Below are 17,829 nucleotides of genomic sequence, written 5' to 3' on the forward strand. Positions count from 1 at the left end.
GAGCCCTGTGCTCCGGGGTGGTCTGAGGTCCTGGGTGGCCCTGACTAGCCAGGAAGTGGAGCGTCTACACACCCCTGGCCGCGGGGCGGGGCGGGGCGGGGCGGGGCGGGGACGACGGGGCACATTAAAGGAAAGTCCTCATCTCCACGGCCAAAGCCGAGCAGAAACCTGGGTGATGTGAGGCCAAGCATTGCCCGGGCCCTCGGCACGGAGCCCCCGCCCCCCCTCTGCTGAGCAAGGCCCCTCAGGACCTGGCGCCGAGCCCCAGCCTCTGGTCCCGGGACCACCCAGCCCCTGGCGGCTTCCCGCCCAGACCTCCCGCAGCCCTCGCGGCTGACGCCAGGGGCGATGTGTTTGTCCCCCCAAAGCAGCCGAGGGGGGAGTGAGGCCCCTCTCGCTCAGCCAGCTCCCCGGACAGCTGGGCTCCCACTCCCGGCTCCACACGCCGCCCCTCCTGCGGGGAGAACTCTCGGACCCAGAACCCGCCCTCTTGTAGGCGCTGTCAGAGCCTGTGCAGGGCCGCTGGGTGGCGGCCTCCCCGCTGGGGACTCCGGGCCCTGGGCGGACATGGGGGCCCGGGCACCTGCTCAAGGACGGGGACCACGCTCACTGGCTGGCAGAGGGCGGAGGGGGCGGGAGTTTGTGGGGGCGAGACAGCGGGGGAGGTGTGAAAGGGGGTGACACGTGAAGGTCAACAGACAAAGGCAGTTTGTTCCTCAGAGAAAAATCAGTCCTTCCTCCTTCGCCCTTCACCCCACAGGTGGGGTCACCTGGTCCCCTCATTCACCGCCCACGGGCCCCGCAGTCCAACAGCAGAAAAGGGAAGAAGAGCCACAGCCCGGCTCTGTGCTCCCCTCGGAGAGGGACACAGCCTGTTTCCTGAACGCACTCACACAACAACGCGTGCCCTCGCCGGGCCTGGGTGGCTCAGGGGTTGAGCGTCGGCCTAGGAACCAGGAGGTCAGGGTTCGATTCCAGTCAGGGCACAGGCCCGGGTTGCGGGCTCGATCCCCAGTAGCGGGTGTGCAGGAGGCAGCTGATCCATGATTCTCTCTCATCATGGATGTTTCTATCTCTCTCCCTCTCCCTTTCTCTCTGAAATCGATAATAATATATATTTTTTAAAATCACATGAGCCCTCGCTGGTTTGGCTCAGTGGATAGAGCGTCGGCCTGCAGACTAAAGGGTCCCGGGTTCGATTACGGCCAAGGGCACGTGCCTGGGTTATGGGCTCGATCCCCAGTAGGGGGCGTGCAGGAGGCAGCCGATCAATGATTCTCTCTCATCATGGATGTTTCTATCTCTCTCCCTCTCCCTTCCTCTCTGAAATCAATAAAGAATTATTTAAAGAAAAAAAAATGGCGTGTCAACGAAGCCCTACGCAGGCAGGCCCCCGGGACTCCTCCCGGATGAGTGGGGAGTTGGGTCTCATCATCGATTTGCCGTCTGGTCCCGGGACACGCTGAGCGGTGCCTGGCGTGGCCGAGGCCCTCTGTGGGTGGCGGACAGCGGTGGCGGGTTTACTAGACGAATCGGTGTCGTCCGATGGGGGACAGGACCCTCTGTCCAAGGTTGATGCTCTGACGGTGAGGACATTGGCAAACCTGAGGACCTTCCGGTTTATCGCGAACACTGGCCGCCAAATGTCGGGGCGTGTGCACCGGGACCGGCGGCGTGGGGGCGGTTGGTGTCGCCTCTGTTCCGTGAGCACTGCACACCCCAAGCTGCGCATCTGTGGCCCCGCCGCCCGCGGGCGACCCGGCGCGAGCACACGGGTGGAGCCCACCGGTTCCCTCTGCGTCTCTGTGTCTCCGGCGGTGTGACCCCACAGCGATGTAGCCCTGTAGTGTGAGCCCTGGCCTCGGGTCCGGGAGCCTCCCCGCCTGTGACCTCGGATGTGAGATTCCCAGAAGCCTGTTATAGTCTGGAACATTCTCCACGCACAGGGCGCAGGGCGCCGGGGAGAGGGGCGGCTGCCAAGCCCTCTCCTCTCTCTTTCTACAAAGCTGGTTTTATTCCCTAAGGCATGGGTTCGGTTATGTACATCCTAACGATGATGGAAGCTTATTTATTTTTAAATATTTTTATTGATTTCAGAGAAGAAGAGAGAGGGCGAGAGAGACAGAAACATCCATGATGAGAGAGAATCATGGATCGGCTGCCTCCTGCACGCCCCCCACTGGGGATCGAGCCCACAAACAGGGCATGTGCCCTGACGGGGAATTGAACCATGACCTCCTGGTTCATAGGTCGATGCTCAACCCCTGAGCCATGCTGGCTGGGCCCAATCTGTACTTCTTAACCCCTTCACCTTGTCGCCCAACCCTCCCAACCCCCCTCCCGCCCCCCCCTCCCCCCACCTTCTGGCAACCATCAGTCTGCTCTCAGCATAAGATAAGAACTATTATAACATTATTCATGTTTTATGGGTTAGAACATTGTGAGTACTCAGCCATTTCCAAAAATACAGCATTTTAACTCGTTTCGGGGTGAAGGTATTTACCATGTATTAGGTCCTTATAGGACCATCTGGCAAACTGACACAGAGCATCCATTTTCATGTAAAAAACAGCGACATCAGCCAACTACTCAGATTCTCGGGGAGTCCCCTCCCCTGCTTCCCCTTCCCCCCTCCCCCCGGGCCCTGGTCAGGGCGCGTGCAGGAGGCAACCAATCAATGTGTCTCTCTCACATCCATGTTTCTGTCTTTCCCTCTCTTTTCACTCTCCCTAAAAAGCAATGGAAAAATATCCTCGGGTGAGGATTAACAAAAAAAAGGAAAAATAAAAAGAAATGTTCTTTTTTTGGCAAAATACATATTCAGTGGCCTGAGCATGCGGGACGCTCACTGGCCTCAGAAATGTGTGCCCGGAGAGAGAGTCTCACTGGGCAGCCGGAACCAGGCAAGCTGAGTGACAGACGGGGGCCCGGAGCCCGTCCTGAGCTGGTCGTGTCCACGGGCGCCGGGCGCTCGGACTCCTGAAAACTCGCGGGGCGAGCAGACCCGGTGCGGCCTGGCCACTGAGCACCGCCGGCAACTGCTCCCCGCCCTGGGGCCACGGGCCACGTTAGGGTAAGGTGACCAGATCGTCCCGCTTTTGGCGGGACAGTCCCGATTTTTAACCATTTGTCCCGCATCCCACGGCAAAAGCAGGACGATCTGGTCACCTTACGTTAGGGGCGACGTTCGGTTTGCATTTCCTACACTTTAGAGTCACGTACCCGTTCACCACAAACATGTCCGTCCTCTGTTAGGAAAGAAAGAAGTCAGGAGCGGAATGGCCGACGCGTTAACTCTGAGAGGGCGACACCAGGCAAACACTGTGGCTTTGGGCCACGTCCCATCACACCCAGACGGCCAAGACCCAGGGGCGTCCAGAGCGAGTTCCGCCAAACTCTGTTTCAGCCACACCAGAATGGCACCCCCCCTCGCTCCCCTGCGTCGGGGGGATGAGGCCACTGAGCCTATGAACCAGGAGGGCCACTGAGCCTGGAACCAGGAGGCCACTGAGCCTGGAACCAGGAGGCCACTGAGCCTGGAACCAGGAGGCCACTGAGCCAGGAACCAGGAGGCCACTGAGCCTGGAACCAGGAGGCCACTGAGCCTGGAACCAGGAGGCCACTGAGCCTGGAACCAGGAGGCCACTGAGCCTGGAACCAGGAGGCCACTGAGCCTGGAACCAGGAGGGTCACTGAGCTGAGCGGCCAGGGCGCTGCTGCCTCTTCATTGAGGACCCGGGGCGCCACGGGGAGGGACCTGGGAAATATTTGGGTTGATAAGTACCTCCTCCTTCCTGGGAGGCCGCTGGAAGTCGGGCACAGAACCAGCCGGAAAGCCTTCTCCAGAGATCAGGTTCTTTGTAGCCGTGGTTCTCATCCCAGCGCTGTGCCCTTTGTCCCCCACCCCCGCGGAGAGCAGAGCGCAGAGCGCAGGCCAGAGAGAGGCATCCCGAGCATTCCAGACCCGCCCTGGGTCTGTGTCTCAGACCGAGGTGGGGAGAGGATCCCTGGGAAGAGGGGAGGAATCCGAGAGCCGCAGGGACAGGGCGTGACTGTGCTCATTCAGAGGTGGAGACGGATTCCCACCAGCTCACGCTGCTTCTCCGCTCCCTCCTACAGCCTCCCCGCCCCAGCCCAGCTCCAGTGCCAGGGGCGCCTCAGCAGTGTGGGGACAGGGACGTGGCTGGGGAACAGATCCAGGAGGCGGAGCCTGGAGCCGCCCTGACTCCATGACACCCCTGCCCTCATCCCATCGTGCCCACCGGTGGTGCCCGTGGGCATCGACAGGCGGAGAGTTCTGGAGCGTTCTGTGCCCACCACCCTCCTTCCTCCTTCGCCCCACAGGTGGGGCCACCTGCTCCCCTCATTCTCCGCCCACAGGCCCGCAGTCCAACAGCAGAAAAGGGAAGAAGAGCCACAGCCCGGCTCTGTGCTCCCCTCGGAGAGGGACACAGCCTGTTTCCTGAACGCACTCACACAACAATGCGTGCCCTCACCGGGCCTGGTGGCCCAGGGGTTGAGCGTCGGCCTAAGAACCAGGAGGTCACGGTTCGATTCCAGTCAGGGCACAGGTCCGGGTTGCGGGCTCGATCCCCAGTGGGGGGTGTGCAGGAGGCAGCCGACCCATGATTCTCTCTCATCATGGATGTTTCTCTCTCTCCCTTCCTCTCTGAAATCAGTAAAAACACTTTTTAATGAAATAAATAAAAATGCGTCTCTCTGCAAAACATCATGTTGTCAGCCACGTCCAAGACGCCCAGGTGTCCCGCTCTTGCTCGCTCGTGCTGACACGTGGGAGGGTGACGTCTGAGGAAGGATTCCCACTTCCGTGGCTCAGCGCCTACGGCTCCTCAGGGTAAACGAGGAAGCGCTCCACTTCCTCTACGCACTTCGGAACCTGGGCCAAGCTGATGAGAGTCGTTCTAGGTAAATCCCGAGCCTACTGAACTGCCAGGAGGTTCTCAGAGGCTCGGATCAGCAGCGCTTGGGAGTACGGAGCATTCAACTGACAGTTTGTATGCCCAGCCGCTCGCCTGATAGGGTGCTCAATAAATGCTGGGTGAGTGGGTGGATGGATAATGGATGGGTGGAAGGATGGATGGATGGACGGAAGGGTGGACAGATGGGGAATGGGTGGATGGATGGATGAATGGGATGGATGGATGGATGATGGATCAATGGGATGGATGGATGGGTGGATGGATGGATGATGGATCAATGGGATGGATGGATGGGTGGATGGATGGATGATGGATCAATGGGATGGATGGATGGATGGATGGATGGATGGATGGATGGATGATGGATCAATGGGATGGATGGATGGGTGGATGGATGGATGATGGATCAATGGGATGGATAGGTGGATGGATGGATGATGGATCAGTGGGATGGATGGATGGGTAGATGAATGGATGATGGATGGATCAATGGGATGGACGGATGGATGATGGGTCAATGGGATGGACAGATGGATGATGGATCAATGGGATGGATGGACGATGGATGGATCAATGGGATGGATGGATGATGGATGGATGGATGATGAATGGATTAATGGGATGGATGGATGGATGGATGATGGGTCAATGAGATGGACGGATGGATGATGGATCAATGGGATGGACGGATGGAGGATGGATCAATGGGATGGATGGACGATGGATGGATCAATGGGATGGATGGATCAATGGGATGGATGGATCAATGGGATGGATGGATGATGGATGGATGGATGATGGATGGATCAATGGGATGGATGGATGATGGATGGATTAATGGGATGGATGGATGGATAAATGGATGATGGATAGATGATGGATCAATGGGATGGGTGGATCAATGGGATGGATGGTTGATGGGTGGATCAATGGGATGGATGGATGATGGATGGATCAATGGGATGGGTGGACAATGGATGGAAAGAATAACAGAAGAGGGAAGAGTGACAGAGGGTTGAAGACAGAAATAACGGCCGTGAGGACGCATTGGCTAGGTGGTGGCGCGTTTACTACTCTGCCCTTCACCGCGCCGCCTGCCCAGCCAGCCTCCTCAGTGGTTTCCTCCTCTGGCAGGCTTCTCACGTTGTGCTCTCACATGTTGTGCTTCTCACGTTGTGCTCTCACATGTTGTGCAAAACAGCACAACCGAGCACAGGACGTGTGGTCATCCTATTTCTGAATCCCCTGTTGCTTCATCGCGTTTCAAAAGCGGTGTGAGCTTTGCATCCGGTCATTCCGCGGGAGATGGGTGTGGCAACGCCGCAGGCTTACCATTCACTGGAGTTATCTCTGGACCCCACGGAAGGTGCGGGCGGGGCCTTCTGCGGGGGTTCTCTTCACCACAAGTTCCGTTCCCAGCGCCACCTTATCCCAGCGCGTAGCCAGAAAAGGGAACTAAACACGACAGGGAGGCCGGGGAGCCTGTGACTGGGGGACCAGTACAGACCTTCTCCGGGAAATGCCAGAAGCAAGACCTGGACTTTTTTTAACCCAACTTTCCCCATGTTCCCGCCACGACATTTCCCCGTCCCCGCGCTTCATGTCTCTATGCAGCGTCTTTACAGTTTTCCCTTTACTGCGTTAACAAGAGGACGCAGACAGGAACGGCAGCCGGGGCGGCAGCCGGACAGCGGCGGAGAGGCATCATCGTGCTGCAGCACGGCTGTGGCCTTCCTTAGAGCTTCCTAGGGCCGTGGTCGGCAAACGGCGGCTCGCGAGCCACATGCGGCTCTTTGGCCCCTTGAGTTTTTAGCAAAGGCCAGCTTAGGAGGACCCTAATTAAGTTAATAACAATGTACCTACCGATATAGTTTAAGTTTAAAAAACTTGGCTCTCAAAAGAAATTTCAATCATTGTACTGTTGATATTTGGCTCTGTTGGCTAATGAGTTTGCTGACCACTGTCTCAGGAGAAACGTGGCTTATTGGCGTCAACGTCACCATCACCAGGAAACCATGGATCCGAGGGGTGTGCAGAGCTAACTGGGCCCAAGCTCTCCTCAGAGCAGGACAGACTGCCGGGGAGGAGGGAGGGGGGAGAGAGGGGGGAGAGGAGGAGAGAGAAGGCTTTGGGACCGGCATCACCAAGGCCTCCTCTTGCAGGCTGCGCTGGCCCACGCAGCAACGGGACAGAACTGTGACCGTCAGGTCGTGTCTGTCACCCCTGGCCGCCCTCTACCTTTGCATGAAGCTCTCACTGAACAGCGCCAGGTTAACGAAACTCCACTGGGCGCCCTGCACAGCACCCGCCCCAAACCAGCACCCAGGGCACCTGTACCATTGCACAGAGAGCACCCGCACGGGGGAGGGGGAAGGGGGTGGCAGGCAGCTGGGTGCCACTGCAGGCTCTCGCCTGAGGTCACATCTGGGCTAGGGAGGGAGGGAGTAGGCCTGCCCCTCCCCCACTCCGTCACCCCACCCTCACGCAACACCCCATGCCTCCCCTTCTGTCCTCGTTGAAACATTGGGTGAAGTTTCCTCAGAACGGAATTCACCCCTCATTCTGACCTTCCTCCACCACCACCCTTCCCAGGGCCCGGGCGTCCCGCCTCCTGACCTCCGGCTGCCCGGCTTCTCATCCTGGGGTCAATGAGCCCCTGCCCGTCACCCCACGGTTTCCATCACATTAGAAGCTGGAGACCCCCGGATTAGATGGAGGGAAGTGGACATTTTTTTAAAATATTTTTTTTCATTTATTTCAGAGAGGAAGGGAGAGGGGGAGAGATAGAAACATCAATGATGAGAGAGAATCATGGATCGGCTGCCTCCTGCACGCCCCACACTGGGGATCGAGCCCGCAACCCGGGCCTGTGCCCTGACCGGGAATCGAACCCGGGACCCTTCGGTCCCCAGGCTGGTGCTCTATCCACTGAGCCACACCAGCTAGAAACCACCTTTCAACCCTCGACCTCGGGGTCGTTTGTGAGGCTCAGGTTCTGGGTTTGGTCCGGTGTTGGCAGGGCCGCTGCTCTCGGCTCACCTCCACCTGAGGCCCCAGGCTTTCTCCTTCTCGCTTCTCCCCCTGCAGCTCCCCCAACTCCCCCCTCCCCGCCCCGTGGGGCCCACGCCCTTGTTTACGAGCCAGCTCCCCACCCACCCGCCCCGCCTGTGGTCTCAGAGAGGATGGGCGGCCTTCTCAACCTGCTATCGCGCCCAATATAGCTCCAGGAAGAGAAAAGGGCCTGTTGTGAGGAGGTGAGCGGGTGGGGCTGGCGGGCGTGTGCCGAGAGGGAACCCACAGGCTGCCGCCAGGGGCCCTCGGCCGGAGGGACTCAGAGAGGAAGGGGCGGGAGCAGGAGGGCGAGGAGAGGGGGCCTGGGCCGCAACACAGACCCCGGGTGTCCCTGCAGCTCGGCGCACACGGTGGGGACAGACGTGGGAAATAGGCCGGGGGGGGGGGGGGGTGCGGGCGCAGGAATGTCTCTAGAGGATAAAGGCCGTGCAGACAGGCCTCCTCGGAGCCCAAGGGAGACCTTCCGGCTGAAAAGAAAGGGCACTGGACAGTAACCCGAGGCCATAAAAACAGACAGAGAACGTTGGCAACGGTAACTGCGTAACTAAATGGAGAAGAACGGATGCAAACGTGTGACGGCATCTGTGCTCCCACACCCCCCCCCCATCTCATTTCAACGACAACGGCATCCAGGAACACGTGTCAGGCTGTGCTGACGGGCGTGGGAATACGTGAAGATGGCATTCACCTGACAGCACAGAAGACAGAGGGCGGAACCACAGGTCAGGGTTCCACTTCACGGATCCGGAGTCGGATTCCATAACTTCAGACCAAGAGCTGGGAAGGCGCAAAGCCAGGGCGGAAACTTGGTTCTGTCAAATCAGAACCAGCCCCTTATGCCATTAAAGGCACGAGAGCCCGGCCGGCGGGGCGCAGGGGTTGAGCATCGACCTATGAACCAGGAGGTCAGGGTTCGATTCCCGGTCAGGGCACAGGCCCGGGTTGCGGGCTCGATCCCCCGTGTGGGGCGTGCAGGAGGCAGCCGATCCATGATTCTCTCTCATCATGGATGTTTCTCTCTCTCTCTCCCTCTCCCTTCCTCTCTGAAATCAATAAAAAAAATATTTTTTTTTAAAGAAGAGGACTATTCTGCCCTGCAGGCCTCCCAGCACCTGCAGTAAGTGACCCTGAGCGTGGCTCCCACAGCCAAGAGGGACCCCTAAACCGGGGCGGGGGGGGGGCAGGAGGGCTGTGTCCCACAAGGTGGCACCCCCTCTCTGCGACGTGGAAATGGGGCCACCGTTAATCATTCTGACCCTTCAGGCCCCGCAGCTGGGCTGCGGCGTTTGTGGTTAGACACGTTTTATGTATTTTCACCGGCAGAGTCACCCCGAGATAAGACTATTTCTGGTCCTGTGAGGGTTTTTTTTTGGCTTTCTTTTTCTTTCTTGATTCCAACCACTCCTCATAGTTTCAATTCCTCTCTCCCACTTGGTTCTGCTTTTTGCTTCTGGACCTTTCTCACCCCTAATCATTCACATTCTTGTCCCTCTGAGGACCAGTAACGAACGCCGAACGCCTCCTCTGTGTCAGTCACGGGGGGACATGGGAGTAGCTGCACCAGGGACTGTGTTGTGTTGAACATGTGAAAACCAGCAGCACAGCAGTATTGCCTCCTGGCGTGAGGACTCGGGACAGTGATCAGCTCATGTATTCATTGTGAACATTTCTGCGTCGTTTGCGGCTATTAAAAAAAAAATTACCGCCTAGTTGGTGTGGCTCAGTGGATAGCGCGTCGGCCTGTGGACTGAAGGGTCCCGGGTTCGATTCCCGGTCAGGGCACAGGCCTGGGTTGTGGGCTCGATCCCCAGTGTGGGGAGTGCAAGAGGCAACTGATCCATGATTCTCGCTCGTCACTGGTGTTTCTCTCTCTCTCTCCCTCTCCCTTCCTCTCTGAAATCAATAAAAATATATTTTTTAAAAAACTGCCATCTGTGAAGTGCTGGGAGGAGGAAAATGTCAGCCACGGCGCGCGCTCCTCCCCGGGGCCCGCGTCACCACCGTCTGTGTCCGCGTCCGGAGCATCGCCCACAGAGCACCCAGACCAGGAGGCTCGAGCCGCAGACATTCGCTCTTCCAGGCCTGCAGGCTGCGCCCAAGGCCAGGGTGGCCGCAGGCCTGGTCCCTTCTGTCTTATTTATTTATTTATTTATTTATTTATTTATTTTAATATATTTCCATGGATTTCAGAGGAAGGGAGAGGGAGAGAGAGAGAAACATCCATGATGAGAGAGAATCATGGATCGGCGGCCTCCTGCACGCCCCACACTGGGGATCGAGCCCACAACCCGGGCCTGTGCCCTGACGAGGAATCGAACCGTGACCTCCTGGTTCATCGGTCGATGCGCCACCCCTGAGCCCCGCCGGCCGGGACGGGCTGGCTCCTTCTGGTGGAGAAAGGGGCCGAGTTCCGACTCACCCGGTGTCTGCTGGTGACGGGCCTTCGTCTTCTCCTGGCCTTGTCCCTGCACCCACATCTCCCCTTCGCTTAAGGACCGGTCACAGTGGGTTAGGAGTTAGGAGCCCCTCCCCCCCCCCCCCCCCCCCCCGCCCCACCGCCAAGGACGACCTCCTCTCCACCAATCACATCAGCATTTCCATTCCGAGGTCCCGGGGTTAGGACTTCCACTCAGGACCTGGGAGTGCAACAATTTGACCGTCACAAGAAGATTTCAATACTGTTTTCGCCCGGCCGGTGTGGCTCAGTGGTGGAGTGTCCACCTATGAACCAGGGGATCAGGGTTCGATTCCCCGTCAGGGCACAGGCCCGGGTTGCGGGCTCGATCCCCAGTGTGGGGCGTGCAGGAGGCAGCCGATCAATGTCTCTTATCATTGATGTTTCTCTTTCCCTCTCCCTTCCTCTCTGAAATCGATAAAGAAATATGTATTAAAAAAATGAAACGTGGTAACGTCCCCGCTGACACGTCCTGGAGGGAGAGGCTCCCGGGTTCTCTCAGCACAAGAGGCTCTTCAAAGGCACTCGGGGCACGGAGCTGCCCCCACGCCCTCTCCGGACGTCCAAAACCCGGGCCACGGACGACCCGGACACTGGGAGGACGGGCGCAGCAGGAGCCCTCACCCAGGGCGGGGGGCAGGCGGGGGCAGCCACTCTGGAGGACAGTGGGCGCCGCGGTCCTGACCCAGAGGACCCGAACGCTCCCGTTCACACCAACACCGGCACGGGCTGTGGCAGCCGCTTCGTTCGTAACTGCCGGGGCCACCAGACGCCCTTCCGCGGGCGGACGGATCACTACACGGCGGCCCCTCCGGACACGGGGGCACGAGGAGCGATGGGGCCGAGAAGACACGGAGGAGACGCAAATGCTTGTGACCAAACGCAGGAGGCCCATGATGCGATCACGGTGGACACATGACATCATATGACTGTCAACCAACAGAACCGACACCACCAGGAGCAAACCCTGAGCTGAGCGGGGGCTCTGGGTGAGGCGTGTCGGTGGCCCCTCGATGATCACTGATGTGCCCCCGGATGGGGGTGCTGATGTGGGGGGGCGTCCCTGTGCGGGGCAGGGGCACCTGGGGATCTCTCCATGAGGCTGTGAGCCTGCGCCTGCTCTAAGAGGAACGTCCATTAAAACATGCCCACTTATCCCAGCAACCCCGCAGTCAACGAGCTTCCCGAAGTGAGCGCCTTGGGTCCAGCGCTCCCACCTGCCTCTCCATGCGCGTTGTCCGCGCTCCTGGCCCCCCGAGGTTTCCCCGCCCGCGATTTCCCCGCCCGCGGGGCCTGGGAACCCGGATGAAGCTGCAGGGCCCCTCGGAGATTTGGGCTCGAACAGCCACCCAGAACTCAGCACTCGGCGTCGGCTACGGTGGTGCCACGGCCCACCCTCTCCCCGACGCTCAGGGCTACTCCTCGGGCGGGCGGGGGTGGGGGGGGGGCTGCCTATTGGGTCCCATTGTCTCCTTCAGCCGTCAAGCCTGCAGCATCCGACTGGGCCAGGACTGTGGCCCGGACGTGGCTTGACCCGAACCAGTTGTCTACGTGTCGGCCACCGGTTTAACGGACCCAGGAAGGGCCTGGCTGCGTGTGAAACCGGGTGTCGGCGTCGCCCCGTCTTTCCAGACGTGTGCACGGGGAGGAGGCCCCAGGCGCCTCGTGCGGAGAGAGCCGGGCCCCTCCGGGCGCTGGCGGCTCCGCAGACACACTGTCACGGAAGCGGGGACAGGAGAAATGTGAGCCCCTCTCTCTCATCACCCGCTTTGTGTCCGATCCCCACGCGGCCCGGCCCACCTTCCTCTGTAGGACGATGTGAAAGTGCGGCGTTTAACAGACCTCATCGCGCTCCGCCGGGGAGCGGGCTCTGGGTGGGGACCCCGGCTCTGCAGCCCCCTTCCAGAAAGTTCCCGCCTCTCGGGGGGGCTGGGAACGCCCCGCCTGGGATGCAGGCTCCAGAAGGCTCCGGGGGGGGGCGGGGGGGCCGTGCCCACGCAGGAGGCTGCCTTCTGGGGCTGAGGCGGAAGTGCCCTCCCCGGGGCTGAGGCAACGGGAAGGAAGCCGCTCGGGCACTGGCAGCTGGGGCGCCCGGGCTGCAGCTGCGACGCCGGCCCGCCACGGGCGCGACCACCTTGCGAGATGCAGTCTCCGGGCCCCAGGGAGTTCCTGGGCGACGAGGAGGAGGAGGACGTGTTCGGGGAAGGTAAGCGCGTCTTCCTGGCAGGAGCCACGCTGACCGGGCTGGGCAGGGCCCCGGGACCTCGGTGCCTCGGACGGGACGGCGGGTGGCGTGGCGGCACCGATCGACCGAGGCGCCCGTGGAAGGCACGGCAGCGTGAGGGCGAGGGAGCGCACGGTTCCACACGGACTTGGCTTTGGGTCATGACTGCCTGGGGTTGAGTTTAGCTTGGAGAATAGGACTGGCTCTCCCCGCCTCCTCCTCTGCGCGGTGGGTTCTGTGCTGTGGGTCCTGTGCGGTGGGTTCTGTGCTGTGGGTCCTGCGCGGTGGGTTCTGTGCTGTGGGTCCTGCGCGGTGGGTTCTGTGCTGTGGGTCCCGCGCCGGCCGGGAGCTCCCAGCAGGGCTGCGAGGGGCAGGTGCACGCGGGGACCAGGGGGTTCTCTGGGGAACCCTCCTGCTCTGACCTGCACGCCCGCCGCTCCCCTCCGGATCTCTCCCTCACTCTTCCTCCGACCCCAACTCTCCCTGCCTCGCCCTCTTGCTCCCAGGCGGGGATCTGCGGCGGGACACCCAACCCCCCACCTGCCGGCCAGCACCGCGGGCTTCCCCTCCTACATCCCTGCTCCCCTCAGGCAGCCGGGGAGCGGGGTGCGGCCCCCGGGGTGTGACTTTAAAGGGTGTGATTTTAAGTGCTAACTGGTCAGCACAGCGTGGTCTTCGAATGCTGCCTGGCACCGGGCAGGCCAGGGCTCCGTGGAGCGGTCTGTTCTCAGACTCGGGGGCCTCACACGTGGGCGTTTTTCTGGGAGAACCCACCCCCAGGGCTTTTTCAGAAACTCTGTGAAGGCGTTTCACGGAGCCCTAGCACGCCGGGGTCTCCCCCTCGCGGGCAGCCCGCCACAGGGGCGTCCAGGCCCCGATGCACCCGAGACCCTCTCGCCATCGAGTCGCGCGGGCTGTCACCACGATCGGCGTCTGCTTGGGCGTCTGTCTGTCCGATGTTTTGTTCTCGCCTCAGAAACCCGTGCATCCGGGGTGTGGTCCGGGGTGTGGGCTTGATCACAGGAGCGTCAGTGAGTCCGAGGAACACCTCCGGCCTCCGGCTGTTTCCGATCCTCCTGTTGCCGACTCTGGCGACCGGTCTCTCCTGCAGCTGGACCTGAGGGTCCATTGTTCTGTCTGAGGTGTTTCCCCTTCGGGGCTTAAAACAAAACGGCCACAACCAGGGCCGAAAGCCGAGGTCGGCACTTCCTTCCCCAAAGGGGTTTCTGGGTTACAACCAGCGACGGTGCTACCGGGCGCCGCCTGCAGACGGACTCGCGCACTGCGGGTTGTGTGCGCCCCACCCAACCCCAGAGGTCAGATGGCAGCCAGGAGCCCTCGGGAGCCTGGAGTGCGTGCTCTCTCTCTCTCTCTCTCTCTCTCTCTCTCTCTCTCTCTTCTTCTCCCCCCCCCCCCCCCCCCCCCCAGCGTTCATGGGCGTCAGACAAGATTCAGATCCCAATTCTCCTTCTGCCTCGCACGACCTATGCGACCTGACCCTCGTATTTAACTTGCCGAACCTCAGTGACGCCCGTGGGGACAGTGATTCCCTGTTGGGCTGTAGAGACCTTTCCAAACCAGCTTCCTCCCAGGGCCCTGTGACCTGCTTCCCACTGTCCAGACCGATGCTCTCCTCAAACTCAGTCTCCAAAGACGGAGGAGAATCCTTGTAAAGCCGACACCCAGCGCGTGTGCAGTCGGTTCCCAGAGCCACATCGCGCCTCCCCACACATCAGACTGCACCTCCCAGGACCTCCACCCCCTCCCCCGCCCCCGTCCCCCTGCCCCAGTTAGGTGCTCTGCCGCCGGCCTAGGTGAGCACCCACAGGCCTAGGTGAGCTCCCCCCAGCCTAGGTGAGCACCCACAGGCCTAGGTGAGCACCCACAGGCCTAGGTGAGCACCCACAGGCCTAGGTGAGCACCCGCCGGCCTAGGTGAGCTCCCACAGGCCTAGGTGAGCACCCACAGGCCTAGGTGCTGCAGGCCTTTGGCTCTGAGGCGCCTGAGAGCGCAAGAGGCGGTGGGCACAGAGTTTCCTCCCCACAAGGGAAGATAAGTGCCCAGGAGCCTGTTGCTAAGGCAACCCTGTGTCCTTGGAGTGGACACGGTCTTAAAGGACGTTCCCCCTGAAGGGGCTGGGGTTGCAAATGCAGGTCCGTTTGGTTCAAAGTGAAAACAAATTCATTCCGATGTACGAGCCGCGTGAGGATCTGGGGAGGGGGCAGAGGAGTGAGCTCACAAAGACGCATGTTTAACGGCCTCTCCGAGGCCCTGTTTGCCGCCCCTGCTGTGTTCTGTGGTTAGAGAGGATGTTCGGGGACAGAACGGAGAGGCCGTGGGTGTGGCTCTGCTCTCGGCGGGGGAGGAGGTGCCTGTGGTTAGAGAGAAGCAGGGATGCACCTGCCCCCAGAACCCAGTGTTTATTTACCGCCCCCCCTCTCTCTCTCTCACACACACACACACACACACACACACACACACACACACACACGGGTTTGCTCTCTAAACAGCAGCGCCATCAAGCCGGTTAGAAAACGGTCACGATCAGGGAGGCTGTTCTTTTTAAAGAATTTAATACGTTTCTATTGATTTCAGAGAGGAAGGGAGAGGGAGAGAGAATGTGAATGATGAGAGAGCATCATTGATCGCTGCCTCCTGCACGCCCCCCACTGGGGATCGAGCCCCCAACTCGGGCAGGCGCCCCGACCGGGAATCCCACCGTGACCTCCCGGTTCATAGGCCAACGCGCCACCGCTGAGCCGCGCGGCCGGGCGGGACAGACCGCTCTTTCTTGGGGAAGCAGCTGGCGTGGTCCCCAGGGACCGAGAAGCCCGTCGAGTGGGATGAGGGGAGCCTTCCTCCTTGTGGCTTCAGCTCGTCCCCCTCGCGGGCCGGCCCCTGGCTTCTGCGTGCCGTCCCGACAGCGCCTGGATGTCAGGGGTCCTCGCGGGCGGACAGTGACAGCAGTGACGCCGTAACAACGATGGTGATCGCCATCGCAAGAGGGAAAACAGTGTCAGGCGAGCGGAGGCCGGGCCGGCCTCCAAGCACAGGACACAGGACCGCCTGGGGTGCGGGGGGAGCGGGAGGCGGCTTCAGGGGACCACCGCCCTCGGGCCTGCGCGTCCCCCGCCGCCCAGGAACCCGCGTGGAGCGCAGCGATCAGGATAACACGCCACACGCGTTCACAGGGAGGCACACGCGTTCCTCGGGCTCGAACGTTCCCCGGACACGCACACGCACACGCCTTTCAAGATCTCGCTTTCGGAAAGACCCCAGCTGGCTGCAGAGCTCGCTGGACTTGCACGCGTCCCCCGCGCGGGTGCCGTGTGTGAGCGCACGTCTGTGTCGCATCCCCACCTCCAGGGACGCAGTTCCGACCCCCCCAAAGGAGGGCCCTCCCCAGGGAGGGGAACCGGCGAAGGGAGCCCCTCGCCCACTGCTCTCCCACCAACTGACGCCTCAGACCCGCGGGCGGTGGGCACACGCGGCTCACCTGAGCCAGACCGCCCCGCCCCAGGCCAAGGACTGAGCCAGGTTCCCTTTCAAAGGGAATGTCAGCTCAGAGGGAGCAAGAAAGCTGCCCAAGGCGTTAACAAGGAGGCGAGGAAGCAGAGGGCCACTCTGTCTTTCCGTGTCGGCCGCTGAGGAAATGAACGGAGATTTTTTAAAAACAGGTGAAGGTGATGCCATCAACGTGTGACCGCCTGGCATGTGGGCGTGTTCACTGAATGCCATTCGCCCTCGCCAGGCTTAAAGGGGAGAAGGAAGCCCTGGCCGGCGAGGCTCAGGGGTTGAGTGTCCACCTAGGACCCAGGAGGTCAGGGTTCAATTCCCGGTCAAGGGCACAGGCCCAGGTTGTGGGCTCGATCCCCAGTAGGGGGCGTGCAGGAGGCAGCCGATCCATGATTCTCTCTCATCATGGATGTTTCTTTCCCTTCCTCTCTGAAATCAATAGAAATATACATTTAAAAAACAGAGAGAGAGAGAGAGAAGGAACAAAGTAAGAGCAGGTTAAATTAAGATTATGTACAAAACCCGTAGATCCTGAAAGTTCAGGCGTTAAGCGCAGCTCTGGGAACAGGATGAGAAGTGCAGGCGCGCTGACCGAGGCTGCGTTTCACGTCGTATGACGACAGCGCCTGCTCAGCCGTGCCGTCCCCCTCGCAGACCCATCGCTGGGCTGGACCCAAGTATCGGCCGGAGGAGGGGCAGGGGCAGGCTGCGCGGCTCCCGGGTGGAAACGCTGCTCGCTCTTTGCTTTCACGGTTTGCCAAGGGGTCTGGGAACCGTGCCGCCCCGCAGGCCGGGACAAAGCTGTGGCTGGCAGTCACCCTGCGCTCTTTGTGGCGGGTCTGGGAGCAGACGCGGCCCTCCCCCGTCCTTCCCTCCCAGCCCCCCCCCAACCCCCCCCCCCCCCCGCAGTAATTCATGCCTGGGGCCTCGGGCTGGGATTCCTTCCCTCCGACGTCTAGACCGCCTCTGCCCGGTGCCAAAGCGCCGGTGTCATTCCAGGGGCACACACTAAAATAGCACACGGCTCACAGCTCCGCGGGCTCCGCGCCGCGTCCACCCGTGACCTCACGGCGACCTGTTCAGGTCAGCCAGGGCCCACCGGGGCCCAACATCACAGATAAAACCTTTTGGACGCTCCTCCGGGCCTCCACGAGCAGCCAGCACCGTCCTTTCAGGAACACAGGGTCCACGGGGCGGGAAAGGGGGAGCATGTGCCGCACGTGAGCCCAAGCCATGTTCTTGAGGACAAAGACACGTGTCGTTGCGATGACTAACACGGGGACACACGCTGGCGTTCTGCCCTTCCCTCCGATGGAAGCCACTTGGCGTCCGCGAGGCACCGTCCCCACCGACGAGGGAAGTTTCTCGCTCACCGCCCGCATCCCCGTGCTCCCCAGTGGCGGCGGGCACGCCTCTCGCGCAGCGTCGGCGGCTAGATGCTGCCTCTTGATCGACTGCCAAGCAGCTGTGATGTTCAGCAGAGATCTTCACAGCCCAGCTGACTTCAGAAGAGATTTTAAAGACGGAAAAGGTGTTGGCCGAGTCCGACGGAAGTGACCGCCTCAGGTTCCAAAAGGAAAGCAGAGCCCTGGCTGGTGTGGCTCAGCGGGTAGAGCACCGGC

At 60.8% G+C, this 17,829-nt stretch overlaps 1 protein-coding gene across 4 annotated transcripts in view; it reads left to right on the forward strand.

Annotated features, from left to right (window-relative positions):
* Nucleotides 1–17,829, forward strand: part of RIPOR2 (RHO family interacting cell polarization regulator 2) — an 83,911-nt gene that overhangs the window by 7,899 nt on the left and 58,183 nt on the right. For 2 of the 4 annotated variants that reach the window (XM_079761065.1, XM_079761062.1), the window contains exon 1: nucleotides 12,379–12,673. The exons of the other annotated variants lie outside the window; for them this stretch is intronic. In XM_079761065.1, coding sequence (XP_079617191.1) covers nucleotides 12,610–12,673 — 64 coding nt within the window. In that variant the 5' untranslated portion in view covers nucleotides 12,379–12,609. Of the gene's footprint in view, nucleotides 1–12,378; nucleotides 12,674–17,829 lie in introns of those variants that run through there. 4 annotated transcript variants of the gene reach the window in all.

This window comes from Cnephaeus nilssonii, assembly GCF_951640355.1.
Source record: "Cnephaeus nilssonii genome assembly, chromosome: 21".
In the NCBI taxonomy this organism is placed as follows: domain Eukaryota; kingdom Metazoa; phylum Chordata; class Mammalia; order Chiroptera; family Vespertilionidae; genus Cnephaeus; species Cnephaeus nilssonii.